At 43.9% G+C, this 15,574-nt stretch overlaps 1 protein-coding gene across 9 annotated transcripts in view; it reads left to right on the forward strand.

Moving 5' to 3' along the window:
* Positions 2,331-15,574, forward strand: part of TLR2 (toll like receptor 2) — a 15,721-nt gene continuing 2,477 nt past the window's right edge. The window contains exons 1-6 of one of the 9 annotated variants that reach the window (XR_002438319.1): positions 2,338-2,567; positions 2,752-2,909; positions 6,342-6,415; positions 11,754-11,936; positions 13,582-13,649; positions 15,452-15,574. Coding sequence is in view for 5 of the 9 variants with exons in the window: in XM_021395872.1 (XP_021251547.1) it covers positions 7,336-9,717 (2,382 nt within the window). In the remaining 4 variants the exon portion in view is untranslated. The other 8 variants (XR_002438318.1, XR_002438320.1, XM_021395872.1 and 5 more) reach the window with 8 other exon arrangements.

A 15,574-nucleotide genomic window follows, 5' to 3' on the forward strand; every position in this document is an offset into this window, starting at 1 on the left:
CTGCAGCGCTGATTTTAAAGTACATTTGCTGAGACTATTAATCATGGAACACACAGGAAATTAATTTAAAATGATGTCATAATAATAGCACATGAAAGGAACACAAATGTAGCGTAACTTGTATAAACAGAAAAGGCACTGTGTGCAGACACTTGTGTGCAGACACTTGTGTAAGTGTGGAGCTGAAAGGCAAGCAGGTGGGCTGCATGTGGTGCTGGTGGTGTGGAGGGCTGGCTGCCAGGGCCCCAGGAGCAGAGCTCTGCTTGTGCCCACAGATGCAGGTCTTCTGGGCAGTTTGGCACTGGGGGAACATCTAACCTGGTGCTCTTTCCCACAGGAGAGCAGGTTTAAGACTTTGTTATCCTGTGTCTGAATTGACCTAGTCCTGTCCTGTAATTACAGTAATTTTGATTGTTCTTTCAACCGTAAGCTGCAAATTAGGGACCAAATTGCTCCAAAGCATGTGTTACAATGTGTCCCACACTTCTTAAAGACCTGCAGAAGTTGTAGGGTTATTCCAGCTCCCTGCTGCTGTCTCTACAGGCTGTCTACTTGCTTTTCAAGTTAGCCAAGTGTGTACTTGAAAATCAGGTTAGGATGTCTGTTCTCAATCATATCCAAGCCTGGAGAGTCAGGGAGTGGTCAGATAGTGGAAATATCTCATTACTTGAAGATGTTTCTGTGGCTCTGTCAGATTTGACACAATTTTTTCAAATAATTATTGACATCATCTTATGATCAAGTTTTTTTTATTTTGATTAGAAATCATTTTTCATGGATGATTACAACTCTGCATCTAAAAAGCTGATTTACAAAGGTTATACAAATGCAGAAGAAAACTATTGAAATAATCCCTGCAAGAAACTTGCAAAACCATCACTTTCATGGTATAGAAGAACTTAAGAAAAGCAGGCTGGATTTTCCCTAACTATTTTTAATAATATGGTGTTCAGACAGCAGATAAATCAAGAAAAGTGCCTGCCCCGAAGAAACTGCTTCTGAGGTTCTAGGACAAGGATGTGGGTTGGTTGGGTTTCTTCTTTTTGAAAGGCGCTGTTGCATCTGAAATACTTCACAGCACCAGAGACAGAGGGAGGCAGCAGCTGAACACAGAGCATGAACTACCTGTGTGCAATAGATCCTGGCATGGTCTTTTTTGGAATGAATACAAAAACCATGATATTTTTATGGTTTATGTGGTACAGTGTCGGCGCTTGGTCCCGTTACAGAATTCCCTCAGTCAGTGTGGCATCAGAATAGCAAGTTCTTTTAGAATAGCAAGTTCTCAGAATAGCAAGTTCTCTTTATTGTGTTTTACACACACCTTGTATATCCTTCTCTGGTAAGCAGTAAATCCACTCACGGTTAATTATCCTTAAGTTTTTCACAACAACGTAGATGACAAACAAAGGGTTGCTTAACTGTCCCAGAAGTGACCACATTAGCTGTGCATACTAAAGAGTATTCTGTTTACACCTTAGCCCTGTCTCCAGACTCCGGAGGCCTCATAGAGATAAGATCTACCAGAGTCTGTTGAGCTCTTTGTTGTTAAGTCTCCCCCCACAGTATAGGATAAGAATCTGATTCATTTCCTGCTCAGATTCTTGCCCAAATGTTAAATCAGTTTTTGTTGTTGTCTAACAAGCAGTTAAAGATGTATCTCTGCATCCTAGCATGGTGTTTCTCATTTCCATGCAGGAAATAAGCTCTAACTGGTTCTGCTGCAACTTGGTCCCGTGCCCAGGAACATTTCTCTTCAACAACAATAAAGGAGCACTTTTTTGGTGTATCAAGGTAGGATGAGGCACAAGACTCATGTCCACACTCCCCTCCCCACCGAGGAGGCACACTGCCATTTGGACCTTTCCTGCAGTGAGAGGCCCTGGTACACGTGTCCCTGTGCCCAGCCTTGGAGCAGAGGAAGCCTTCTCTCCTCCTCATAGAAAATCCCAGTGCTGGGATGCTACACCCTCACTTCCTACCACCACATGCCTGTCCTGTCTGGGCACTGGGACCCTTTTGCTGGGTGCAGGATGCTCTGGGCAGTGCTCAGAGCAGTCGTGCCTAACCTGGTGTGCCTGTGCACACACTGAGCAGTACGCCAGGCGAGTCTCCTCCTGGAGCAACAAATGGGGGTGACACTGATTATATGGCTTTCTGTGTTTGCTTATTAAAATGTAAGGCAAGAGAGGAGCTATGTTGTTTAGCTTTGCCTCACATGCAGCTGTTTTGAGTTGATGCAACTTCCTTGGGAGTGAAAAAAAATCAGCAGGAGAAATTCAGGCTTTTTTCCCGTTGAGTCATGCAGTTGCAGCTACTCCGGAAGACAGAGCTTTCTGTGTTGTTAGTGTCAGCCTTTGTGTCATAGACTGCAAATCTCCCTGCTCACTGCTGCTCCACTAAGGCAGCAAATCAGCTTCATGCTCTTCTGGCTGAAGGCTTTTGGAATGGATAAGAGCAAGGGGAGGGAAAAAAAACCTGCTTCCTTGACAGGGGCAGTCCTAAAGGCTGGCTGCGGAGTGTGCAGCCACTTGCACAACATTATTGCACTCTTCCACGGTGGCAAGGTGAGAACGTTGCAGAAGAAAAATTAGGGGAATCTGTGCTTCTGCACTTCAGCTGTGTCTACTGGTTTGGGGATTTGGCTGCTGCCAGGGTAGGCCTGACAAGAAATACGATGGAGTTAACATTCCTTATTTTACATTGTAATGTTCCTTTTTTTCTGTTTTTTTTAATTTTCTTTTTTTGTAGTTTGAAGATGAATACCTGAAGTACTGTGAGGCAGATTTAAGCACAAGCACCAGCAGCTCATGCCAAAGCTCCGCTCCCAGACCTATGAACTGATGCCAAGCCTCCTGTTTTCAATTACGCAAACCTTCCACCTCCTGCTCCAGAGGCTGCAAGCACAGGTTTGACCATCTCCAGGGGGTCAGGAGGGTGCTGCAGGCTCAGCCCTGCTGCTGCAGGTGACCATGCATGCAGCTCACCGGCAAGCACCAGTAAGCAGCCCTGTGCAGGTTGCAAGGCGTTTCTGCTAATGCTGCCGGCTGGCCAACAGCCTCAGGGACTTCCTCTCTGTCCTGCTGCCTCGGCGTTTTCTTCGAGAGGAAGCTATGGGAGGGTGTTGCCTGCCCTTTGTGAGGCCCCCCCTCCATGCTCTCACTTGTGTTTCTTAGTCTCCCAAGCAGAACAGCAGCACGAGAGCTGTTCAGAGCATGAATGATGCCATGCAGGTGGAAAGGGAGAAAGGGGGGGACTGGCTGCAGGGTCATCTCAGGTGAGACTGTGAAGGGAGGGTGATCGAAAGAGAGAGATGTACCCGTGGAGGGTCAGCACTGGGCTGGCAGGATGAGAGGGCTGCAGGGCTGCAGCAGCTGGAGCCTGCTCCTAAGAACCAGGCACCCTGAGGACTAGCATTGCTTGGTTCATGGCTTTTGACCAGCACACCCGTTTCTGTGCACTTCTGTTCCACGCAAAAGCATAAACATGTTTTTATGTGAGCTTTGGTTCACACCCAGCTAATACATCCTGACCTGCCTGATAGAGGCTGGTTGCGGCTGGAGCCTGACCCCTGCTAGCAGCAGGGATAGGGGGTCCAGAGCTGGAGCTGGGGTCAGGGAACTGCCTGTGGTGGGAAATGGGTGCTGTGGGTGCTGCATGTGCTTCTGTCAGATGTATGGTGACATCTAAACTTTCAGAAGCAACCTCCACAGCTCTGTCTCAGCCCTGAATGTCTTCTGACAAAGCCTTGTGTAGGGACTCTGCTCTCTACAAGAGCACAGTCTTGCTGCAGCTCTGTGTCTTTCTGCTGGGAAAAAGCAAAGTACTGGCAGAGGTACATTCCTGCTTCAAAGTGCTGCAAAGAAGGAGGATAATGATAGCTTCAAGTTGAATGTAGAAGAGGAGAGAAAGCATTCACCAGATGCAACTTTGTTCAATGCAGTTACTCTGGAGAAAAAGCAGGTGAAGTGTATTGTTGCCTTATAAGACAAGACTTTGTTCCCACCTTGATTTCAAAAGAAGTTATTCCGTGCTCAGTCTCCAGCTGATGCTGTGGGAGGCAGCTGCTGGTTTCTAGCCTCTGCAGGGCAGCGTGTGGGGGACAGTTCTGGCATCCTCAGGCCTTCCTGCCTCTGGATAGCCTGATAAAACCTGACAAATTGACCTGGAATGAGTGAGAAGCCATGTGGAATTCATTTCCCCATTCATGGAAACAAGCAGAAAATCCACTCTCATTTCTTGGCTTTTTAAGCCATTTGGGAAGGGTCCTAAGGGAAGAAGGGCAGGGTCCCTTCAGTCTTCTCCTTGTGGAAGCAACCAGAAACTTAGGCCCTGTTTTATACTCTTGCATATGATCTGTGTATCTGTTACAACCCTCTGCTTTCTGTACAACTGAAATCCCCCAAGGCCCAGGTTAGAAGTGTGCTGAGAGCAGGCTGAGCCTGACCCTTGGGAAAAAGTTGCTGCTGATTGGAAAAGAAACAAAAGACAGCCCCTGCTTCAGATCTCCACAGGTGCATGGTGGTGATGCCATATCATGCAAGAAATGATTATGCGCTGAATGAACTACAGGGCCTCTTGTGTCTCTTCAAAGCTCTTTACAAACTAAACTTTTTCTTTTAATTTTCTCAAGGAGTTGCAATTTTGATGGAAAAAATGTGCAGGAATGAGTTGCACCCAACTCAGAATTATTGTTTTAAAATGTTTTGAAAACCCAAAGTCCCTCCCCCCCCTGAAAAACAAGAACCATTTTGCTGAGAGGTGTGAGAAAGAAGACGCAGCCTTTGGGACCCTCATGGCATCTCTTTGACAAAATGCTGTGCCCCACAGCCTTCTCCGTCTCTATTTTAGAGCAAAACTGTTTTTAAAATGTTGTTATGTTTATCATCTGTTTTAAGGAACAAACAGAAAACATGAGGGTGTTTCGTTCTTTCAGTTCCTCTTTTAGAAAGTGCTGAATTTTTACCCATATGTGCAATGCTAATTTTAAGGCAGTGGGACTGAGGCATACTATGAGGTGCTCTCGAGCTTCTGCCTGGACTTTGCCATTCTTGAGTACCTGCTGCCACTGGGGCCCCAGCACATGGCTGGGAGGCACCTGCAGTCAGCCTGTCTGTCTGTCTGTCTGCAGGCAGGTAGCTCTCAGAGCAAGCAGGCAGCAGAGCAGGGCAACTTCTGAGTGCAGAAAAAATAGATGGAAATTGCAATCAGGAAGTTCCGAGTTTGTATTTAATAGTTTTCCCTTTCAGCACTGGGAAGGCTTCATGCATGTACCGTGCTTGGCCATTTGACTAGATGTTTTTTTTCCATTCAGTCAGGCTGAAATAAACATCTCTTCTTTCAAAATCATCTTGGCTGTTTACAGCGGGATGCTTTTTTTCAAGCTGTGTCTTTTTTTTTGAGTATTGTTCCATTTTTTTCTTTAAGTACTATTACAATTTTTACCTGTTTTCTACTGGTGAGGCCCTGGCACAGCTGCCCAGAGAAGCTGTGAGTGCCCCATCCCTGGAGGCACTCAGGGCCAGGCTGGATGGGGCGCTGGGCAGCCTGAGCTGGTGGAGGACAGCCCTGCTCATGGCAGGGGTTGGAGCTGGGTGGGCTTTGAGGTCCCTTCCAACCCAAACCATTCTGTGATTCTACTTGTTGATAACTTAAGACTGCGGCATCCTAGGAAAGGAAACGATGCTGAATGTTTCTCCAGTATTCTTTTTGACTAAACTGCTTGACTCCAACTTACATATATGTACTGAGATATGGATAATTTATAGAGCCCACACAATAAAACAACTTAGCTGTGCTGAGATCTTCTGCTATTCAGTCAAGTTAACTCCACAGCGCATGCCAAGCAATAAATATCAAAAGTGGAAAGACAGGGAGCGGAATGCCATTCTGCCTCAAAACTATTTCTGCACCTAATGCTGCAGGAAGTGATTGGGAAAGAATGACTTGTGCAAAATAGTTGCATCAGCCTTTCCAGTGATGAGAACTGACTGTTGGGAGGAGAGGAATCTGCTGCTGAATTTCAGCTTGCTGGAAAGAGGGTGCAAAAATGAATGGCACTCATTTTTGTGTCCCCATTCAGCAGCAGCAATAGAAGTTGCTGAAAGTATAGTCTGAAGGACAGTGTCATGCATGGTGCGCAATCCTGAGCTCTTTAGGAGCTGTGATTTCATTAGGAGAGCAGTCTCTAATGAAAAGCCATGAACAGTGATATGCTTCATTGGCTGAGTAGTTAGTGGGCACTGGGAAGCTGTCAGCACAAAATTTTGTCCAAGGAGCACGGGCTGGAATATTTTCTAGCTCCAGAACTTCCATAGGGTTTGCAGCTCTTGTAATTGCAGATATGAAGTGACTACATGAACCATACAAGATCAGTACACGAAGAAAGATAAATTCCATGCGCAGAACACGAGGTGTAAGTATTTTCTCTTTGCAGATCCAGGACTGGGGGCATACTGTTTTTCTGCAGTACTGAAACTGTTTTCAGCAGGCTTGTAAGCTTTAGTAAGTGAATTTATTTTCTGGTGTAACCAATGGCGAAATGTTCTTGGGCACCAATGGCAGGAAACACAGCTCTTCTGCAAATTAAAATCAGTATTGTTCTAATTACGTTCGGTGTTTGTAGGGTGATGGTAATATCTCATTCTCATCTGTTCCCAGCACTGATTTACAGAAAAGGGCAACAGTTGTTGGGTTGGGTATCGGCTTGTTCAGCCTTTCTGATAAAGAAAGTAAATTGCTAGCAGAATATTTAAAAGGGTTTGCCAGGAGTGCGCTCGGCTTTGCTCTTTAGAAGCCCTGAGGCTCTGCTGTGGGAGACCCTAGGATGTCTTCAGCAAGGTTTGCTACATGATAAGCCTCAGACCCCCAAAGGACTAGTGCAGACTGCAAGTCAGTCCCATGCCTTTTTTGATTTTTTGCTTGCAGCTTCCTGGTAGTAGTAACTGAAAAACAGATTAGGGCTGCAAAGGTTGTGTTTCTAACTTTCTTTCCTTGCTGAGGATTGAGACATCCCATTGTAGCTTTATTCCTGAGGGAAGATGTAATGGTGTAATAGTAAGGAGGCAGGGGCTGTAGTACACATCTATATGGAGGACTTTAAGAATGGCCATTTAGGGCTGCTGAGACATTATGTGGCTGTAGCTGAGACAAATGATTTCCCATGTATTCAAGCTCAGGCAGCTGGTGAGAAGGATGAACATCACGGATATATCTTACAGATAAAATTCGAATCTGAAATTCCTGATAAAATTGCACAGGATTCTAATTGTTACCAGTTGCTGTCCAAAAACAAATTCAAAACTATCTCCTCTCCTTCCTGTTAGCTACAGCAAAATGTTCAACCATAGTAAAAAGAAACCAACAGCTAAGCCGATGTGGCAAGTGTGGGTGATGTACATGCTCTTGGCTGCACTCCTCTCAGAAGAACAAGCCCTGAAACAGGCCTGTCCTTCATGCAATGCCTCTCAGTCTTGCAACTGCTCTTCCATGGGTTTGGACTTCATTCCCTCGGGGCTCACGATCAAAATCACAGTGTTAAACCTGGCCCACAACAGGATAAAGCAGATCCGGGCACACGATCTGCAGCAGGCTGTGAACCTGAGAGCCCTGCTGCTGCAGTCCAACCAGATCAGCTCCATAGACGAGGACTCCTTTGGCTCCCAGGAGAAACTGGAGCTCTTGGACTTGTCAAATAACAGCCTGGCTTGCTTGTCCCCGGTGTGGTTTGGGCCCCTTTTTTCACTCCAGCACCTCCGCATTCAAGGCAATTCCTACAGCGACCTGGGGGAAAGTTCCCCTTTTTCCAGCCTGAGAAATCTAAGCTCTCTCCACCTGGGCAACCCACAGTTCTCCACCATCAGGCAGGGAAACTTTGAAGGCATTACATTTCTCAACACACTGAAGATTGACGGCGGCAATCTCAGTCAGTACGAGCCTGGGAGTCTGAAATCGATTAGGAAGATAAATCACATGATCATAAGCATAAGAAGGATTGACGTGTTCTCAGCAGTCATCAGGGACCTTCTGCACTCTGCCATTTGGTTAGAAGTTAGAGAGATCAAATTAGATATTGAAAATAAAAAACTGGTTCAGAACTCTACTCTTCCTTTGACAATACAAAAACTTACGTTTACTGGTGCTTCATTCACAGATAAATATATTAGCCGAATAACAGTGTTATTGAAGGAAATCACATCTTTGAGAGAGTTAGAGGCAGTAGATTGTGTGCTTGAGGGGAAAGGAGCATGGGATATGACAGAAATTGCAAAAAGTGGGCAAAGTTCTGTTGAAACAGTATCAGTAAGAAATATGACGATTCTGGATTTCTATTTATTCTTTGACCTGGAAGGTATAGAGACACAAGTAGGGGAGCTGAAAAGACTCAGCATTGTGAGCTCTAAAGTCTTCATGGTACCGTGCAGACTTGCAAGACATTTTTCATCACTTTTATATCTTGATTTCCATGATAATTTGCTTGTAAATAATCGCTTAGGTGAGACAATCTGTGAAGATGCATGGCCTTCGTTACAGACTCTAAATCTAAGTAAAAACTCTCTGAAATCCCTAAAACAGACTGCAAGATATATAAGTAATGTACGCAAACTGATTAATCTTGACATTAGCGAAAACAATTTTGGTGAGATTCCAGACGTGTGTGAATGGCCTGAAAACCTGAAATATTTGAATCTCTCCAGCACTCAAATTCCCAAATTAACGACTTGCATTCCCTCAACTCTTGAAGTGCTGGATGTTAGTGCTAACAACCTGCAGGATTTTGGACTGCAGCTGCCGTTTCTCAAGGAGCTGTACCTGACAAAAAACCATCTGAAGACCTTGCCCGAAGCCGCAGCTGTTCCTAACTTAGTGGCCATGTCAATCAGCAGAAACAAGCTCAACAGTTTCTCCAAGGAAGAGTTTGAGTCCTTCAAGCAAATGGAGCTACTGGATGCCAGCGCCAACAACTTTATCTGCTCCTGTGAATTCCTCTCCTTCATTCACCATGAGGCAGGGATAGCCCGGGTGCTTGTGAGGTGGCCAGAAAGCTACATCTGCGACTCTCCTCTGGCGTTGCGAGGGGCGCAGGTTGGGAGCGTGCAGCTCTCCCTGATGGAGTGCCACCGGACCCTCCTGGTGTCCTTGATCTGCGCCCTGGTGTTCCTGTTCATCCTCATCCTGGTGGTCATCGGCTACAAGTACCATGCGGTCTGGTACATGAGAATGACCTGGGCATGGCTCCAAGCCAAGCGGAAGCCCAAGCGAGCCCCCGCCAAAGACATCTGCTACGATGCTTTCGTCTCCTACAGTGAGAATGACTCCAACTGGGTGGAAAACATCATGGTGCAGCAGCTGGAGCAGGCGTGTCCCCCCTTTAGGCTGTGCCTCCATAAGCGGGACTTTGTGCCCGGCAAGTGGATCGTGGACAACATAATTGACTCCATTGAGAAGAGCCACAAGACGCTTTTTGTGCTGTCAGAGCACTTTGTGCAGAGCGAGTGGTGCAAGTATGAGCTGGACTTCTCACACTTCCGCCTCTTTGATGAGAACAATGATGCGGCGATCCTCATCCTGCTGGAGCCCATTCAGAGCCAGGCGATCCCCAAGAGGTTCTGCAAACTGCGGAAGATAATGAACACCAAGACCTACCTGGAGTGGCCTCTTGATGAAGAGCAACAGCAGATGTTTTGGGAAAACTTGAAAGCAGCCTTGAAGTCGTAGGACAAGTTAGGAGTTCCTATTTCAGTATATTTCCAGAAAGTATGTTTTTTTATATGTATATAAAAGACTTTAAATATATACATATATATATATATGTTGCATATATATATGGTCTGTATATTTTTATTGTGAGTTCCACATGTTTAGTGGTTCTTATGAGAACCTGAAGTTGTCTCTGTAGGGATAAAGTTAAAAGTGACTTTGTCTGACTAAGTTTGTGTTCCTGGAGCATAAGTGTGGAGGAATGTAAATGAATGTTTCAGTGTATTTCCACAAAGGTCAATGTTTCTTCCTACTAAGGAATTTAACTTTTTAATCTTTTCTGCCTAATGAGAACTGGCTTTCTTGTGGATAGATGTAACTGTCATATTACTAAATGAAAAAGAGCAACTTCAGACTTTTCAGTGATTTGATGCTCTTGTCTTCCAAAATCCTTGCCGGTAGCAGTGATATTTGAAAGTCATGCTGGACATTCCTAAAAAAATTAGCTGAACTTCTCAGTGTTTTTCTATACTCTTTCATCATATTGCTGATTAATTCCTAACAATACCATTGTAATGGACAATTGATAATAAAAGCCAAATACTTAAATACCCTCATGTTAGTTCTCCTTTCTTTTTCAGTGCCATTATGATAGAAGGCGATTAAAATTACATTATGACAAAAAACTGAGATTTTACATCAAAATATGCCTTCTGAAGCCTTACCAGTGCTGTGCAACACAAAACAGACAGCACTGAATAGATATGTCTTTCAAAAATCTGTCTTTCTGGATAATTATGCTGGAGTCCATACCCCCATGTACAGAGTGGGTTTTGCACAATAATTGTTAAGGAAGCATCCTGGCACCTTGTACAGTGACTGTTGAAATCCAGAGGCATTAAATCAACATTTGTTTTACATTCTCAGGCTTGTTTCTCCCTGTAAAGGCTTGCTGCTCCCTTCATGGCTACCACGTGTTTTTTGGTAGAAGAACACCCAGAGAAATAGCTGAAACTTTCTGTTTGTGGGGCATAAGCAGGTGTTTCTAATGAGTGGGCTAGATGGTGTTGCAGGCTGGTTTCTGCTCTTCTGTTCAGTGCAGCACATTTAAATAGTCATTGGTCCATGCACACCTAACAGCTCTACATACTTTTTTTTTGTAACCAGTGCAGAAAATCAACACCAGTAAGAAAGGATTCATCTTTTGTACTTCAGTGGGAAATACATCCTGGAACTACTGCACTGCACTTCACCAACTATAAAGGGAATTGTGATTTGCAGATAGATGTAGATGCTTGCTTTAGGCTAGCTGGTGTCACCCTGAGTGCGTGCAGTCGGATTTATTATGAGTTTCTCATGTTCAGAGATCCTTGTGGCAACCTAAAGGTGTCTCTGGGAGGATGAAGTCATGTGTGAGTTTGTCTAATTGAATTTATGTGGCTGGAGCGTAAACACAAAAGAGTGTGAGTGAATCTTGATTAAACTTTATGCAAGCAATTACTTTGTGATGAAATGTCAGAGCATTGGTGTATGGGCTGAGCATATTTGAAGAGTAAGGAAATTTGCTTGTACATGTGTGTCTCTGTGGGCATATTTGTTCATACTCACATATACTTGTGTATGTATACATACATACTCATGTTTCTGTGTGTATGTGTATGAATATGTATGTACACGAGATTACAGTTTCTGTGGGTGTAGCATGGTGCAAACCCCACTTTCACTTCTCCTTTCCTGATGTAATGACTTCTGTAGGGTTGGTCCAAAGTCTGCATTTTTCAGTTCACTCTGTTGGATCAGAATAGCACAAGAGCCAGTCAAATCTGAACTCCAGGCAAGTGACTAGTGAATCATGTGGTAACAAACATTGAGCACAGATAAAATTGACTGGGAGACTGCGTGCCTAGAGGTAAGGAGGGAAACATACATTTAAGAGAGGGTCAGGCAGAGGTAGGAGGAACTGGCTTTGTGGTGAGCTCTTACCATAGACCCACATTTGATGGACTCACTCATTCAAAAATGACCAACAGCATTACTGATCTTGTGCCAATCAGATCCTCCACATAAGAATCACGCCACATATAGAGCCGAATCTGAGAAGTGAAGTGGGAAGGAAACAACAGCGTGAGAGGAAGCTGGGTGAAGAGCGATCATCAAGAGAGAAAAGAAACATAAAGCAGGATAAGCAGCTTTCAGGCACTTGCACTGGAGCACCAGGGAATGGATTCTGCATGGAGGTGAGTTTGCAGGCAGGTGGAGGCTGGAGCTTCAGAGAAAGAGAGGCTATGATGCCACTGTGAGAAGCGAGGAGGGAGCACTGGAGCTATCTAGCTTCTGCCACCAAGTCCTCCTCCTCAGCATGAGGGATGCAGGATGTTTGGCAGGGGCCACCTCCAGAGGGCACAGTGGATTTCTGGCTGCTTGCAGCAGTGGAGCTGGGAGGAGCAATCACAGGCAGCTGGCAGGGCTGCATGGCAGGCAAGTGGCAAGAGGAAGGCTCCGTGGGAGAGCCAGCGGCAATATTAGTCAGGAAACAGGAAGAGAGTAAAGCAGCTCGTGAAAAAGAAGTAAGTTGGGTCAGGCTGTGTCACTTCTGCTCATTTTCCTCTTGGAAGGATGCCTTGTGTGTGCTTTGTCCCATTTGTGTGTTGTCCCATTTGTATGTCACTGCCAGCTGCCCAGGGAAGGATGAATGTGAACATGGGCTGCCTTTGTTTTAGGAATCCAACTAGAAAGAGTTCAGTAAGCAATGGTCTCAGGACAGTGGGATCAGCTAGCTCCTTACTTCACTCTGTCCTATTGCACATCCCCTTACATGTGTGAACGTGTATGTATATACACATATATGCTATTAATGCATTACTGGTGGGTGATACAGAGGATGTATGTAATACATGCACAACTGAGTGTGATGCAACCATTTTCCCAGTCTACTTGTGGATTGATCCACACTGCGTGCTGTAGCATTGCTAGAATTTAATACCCTCTTTTAGCTTGATACCGCTTCCCAAGCTAGAATCAGTTTGCATATTATTTGTATGCAGTATCATTCACCTTTAGCATTTATTAGTGTTTACAGAACCTTGCTCTGTTGACACTCATGGTTTTGCTTAAGAATATGTGCACATACTTCTACTGCCCTGGGCTAAGAAAGATAACCCTGAGTGTGCCTGGGTTATCTTTGTCTGTAAACCAGAAACCCTTGGAAAATTTAATTCATTACAATTCTGTATGGTACAAGTGTTATCTGTGCAAGTTTTCACGTATTAGCTGTGTTTCAGCTTCTATGTGGTGATTTATTTTCTATCCAGTGCAACAGGGAAAAAGTGGTTCCTTAATAGGGCGATATGTGGTGAGGGGAAATGTTTCTGAATGAGCGTGGAGAGGCCAGAAAAGGACCCTGGAAGTCACGAAGCTGCATTACTAGACAGGAATGGAAAGAGAATGGCTGAAAATGAATGAGAGTAGGAATGGAATTTCCAAGAGTGCCCCATGGGACTGACAGTCAAAACAACCTGGAAAAGATGCTCAGGGAAGTGACAATATACAAAAATTCCTCCTGTACCACCAAATTGGATTTATTCCTACAGTCCCTGCCAGTAAGGAGAAGGGTTGTTGGGCTCAGCTTTTGTTTCCAGAGTGGTCCCTGTCCAGTTTCATTTTGTTCTGCCAATTTTCCATCGGTAAATAACCAACATATAGATAGATTTTGATGGACCATGCTGCCTAGTTGGTTGTGGATTTTTTAATTCTTATTTTTTGTTCTAACTAAGGAGCAGCTTGATACCACCTTAGGTTTGCTATTCATTTTAGTAATCCCACTTGAGTGTGTTGCTTGTGAAACTGATCTTAACCACAGCATTTTCTCCTATGGCCTTACAGCACTGTGTTATCCAGCCAGCTTCACATAACCAAAGAAGACCCATAGAAGAGCCTTAGCTGGACAGCAGGTGAGTATGACTATAAATCAGAACCCCTTGGGTGGGATTCACCTGCCTAAATAGCTAGATACCTAGACAATGGAACTCCATTTAAGATGATGGTATAATTTCCCTTGGAGGTATCATATCTTATGATGTGTGTCTATGAGACAGGATGTGAATTGCCCCTAAAAGCTGTCATTTCTCTCAATTGACTTTGGAGGACATGGTGAGTAACCATAGCTCTAAAATCTGGGGAGATTATTGTGTCCTTCAAGACTGAAAGTTCTACATCAGAAAAAGACAGATTAAAGGAAAATAACGCAAGAAGTCAAAATGCTTCTTGTCTTTTAAGGTGCGAAGAGATAGAAGGATTGAAAAAATGAACCACATCCTTTCCTCCTCTCTCTGTATGTCCAAACTACCTCTGCTAATGCTGCCCCTTCTGAGTGATTTTAAGCAAATCTAGCTAAAAAATCAACTAGAACGCTAGGACTTCTCTGTATGAACTTACCTGTTTGGGTCAGCTACTGTAAACCTAGCCAGGGTATGAATTCAAAGTACAGTACATCTTCTGCACAGAGTCTCAGTGGTATGACTGAAGGAGAAAGTACTCCTCTGTGAATCAATCTAACCTTTGGGAACCGGTTCATTTGTCTCTTTGGAGATGGTTCGCTCTTCTCACGCTCAGTAAAATACCAGCCTCTCAGGCAAGGATTTTGTGACACACTGAGAAACATTATCTCATGGTTTAAAAGGGCTCTTTGATCCTTGCCAAGAAAGCATAAACCAAAAAAATGTTTATAACTCAACATATATTAAGTATTTTTAAGGGAAAACAGCCTTCCCTGGCTTTAAGAATTGTTTTTTTCCAGTTCCTCAAAGGGACTAATCTAATGTCTTTGTTGGAAGTGAGGTCAAGCTGAGTATTTTGGTATGCTCTGTAATACAAAAAGTCATGTAATCAATAAAATGAAAAGCATGAATGTGAGGAGAAGGAAAAGTGAGAGAGAGTCTACCTACAGCTGTGTGGGTTATCTTGAATCATTTCAATCCAGATCATGAGGAACTGGCTGTGAGGCTGAAAAGAGAAGCTGATCTATTCCAGCCAACTGATCTGATCTGCAGGAAGCTCCAAGAGCCTCTGACCCAAAGCAGAAAAAGCCCCTAGCAGAGGGGGAGGATATGGCAGTAAAAAGAAAGAGCTAGGAATCAGCAAATTTTAGTGGTCAGTTTTCCCAGCTTAGTTTTCAGTATCAAGCATTAGACTGATCACAGCATGATAATGATAGCCTACATGGACATATTTATTTCCTTGCTTCTAGCACATGTATGCCTGGGATAGCAAAAGGCAGAGGAAAGTAATTGAAATATATGCAATCTTCTTCTCCATATTGTCAGAAGAAAGATTAGACATATGCTAGAATGAACACAAAATGCAAAAGTTATCCATTTCTAAATGGGCAAAGAATTGAATTAGTAATAATGTAGCAGTGATTCAGGTCTCTACCTAAATCTGTGAAAGATATGCACAGCTATCAATTCATTTGACAGTACTCATTGCAGATGAGAACACAACAGTGAAAAAAAAATGTTAATTCAACATACACGGCATTTATCAAATTATTTTGGAATATTTAGGTAGAATCTGCTTATTTTTTTTTGTAAAATAATTTTATTAATCTCTGATACGCATTAAAAACAAATGTTTTAATGTTTTCATAGTGTCTTCAGAAGGACAGAACAGGAAGGGGGGCTGTGCTTTAGCTATAACCAAAGTGTAGCTACTTCAATTGTAAGTAATCATCTTGTATTTTCTGTGTATTTCAAAGTTTAGGCAAAATAACAACTATGCATACTTGGCAAGTGTGGGTGATGTACATGCTCTTGGCTGCACTCCTCTCAGAAGAACAAGCCCTGAAACAGGCCTGTCCTTCATGCAATGCCTCTCAGTC

Source organism: Numida meleagris, chromosome 4, assembly GCF_002078875.1.
Source record: "Numida meleagris isolate 19003 breed g44 Domestic line chromosome 4, NumMel1.0, whole genome shotgun sequence".
Lineage (NCBI taxonomy): Eukaryota > Metazoa > Chordata > Aves > Galliformes > Numididae > Numida > Numida meleagris.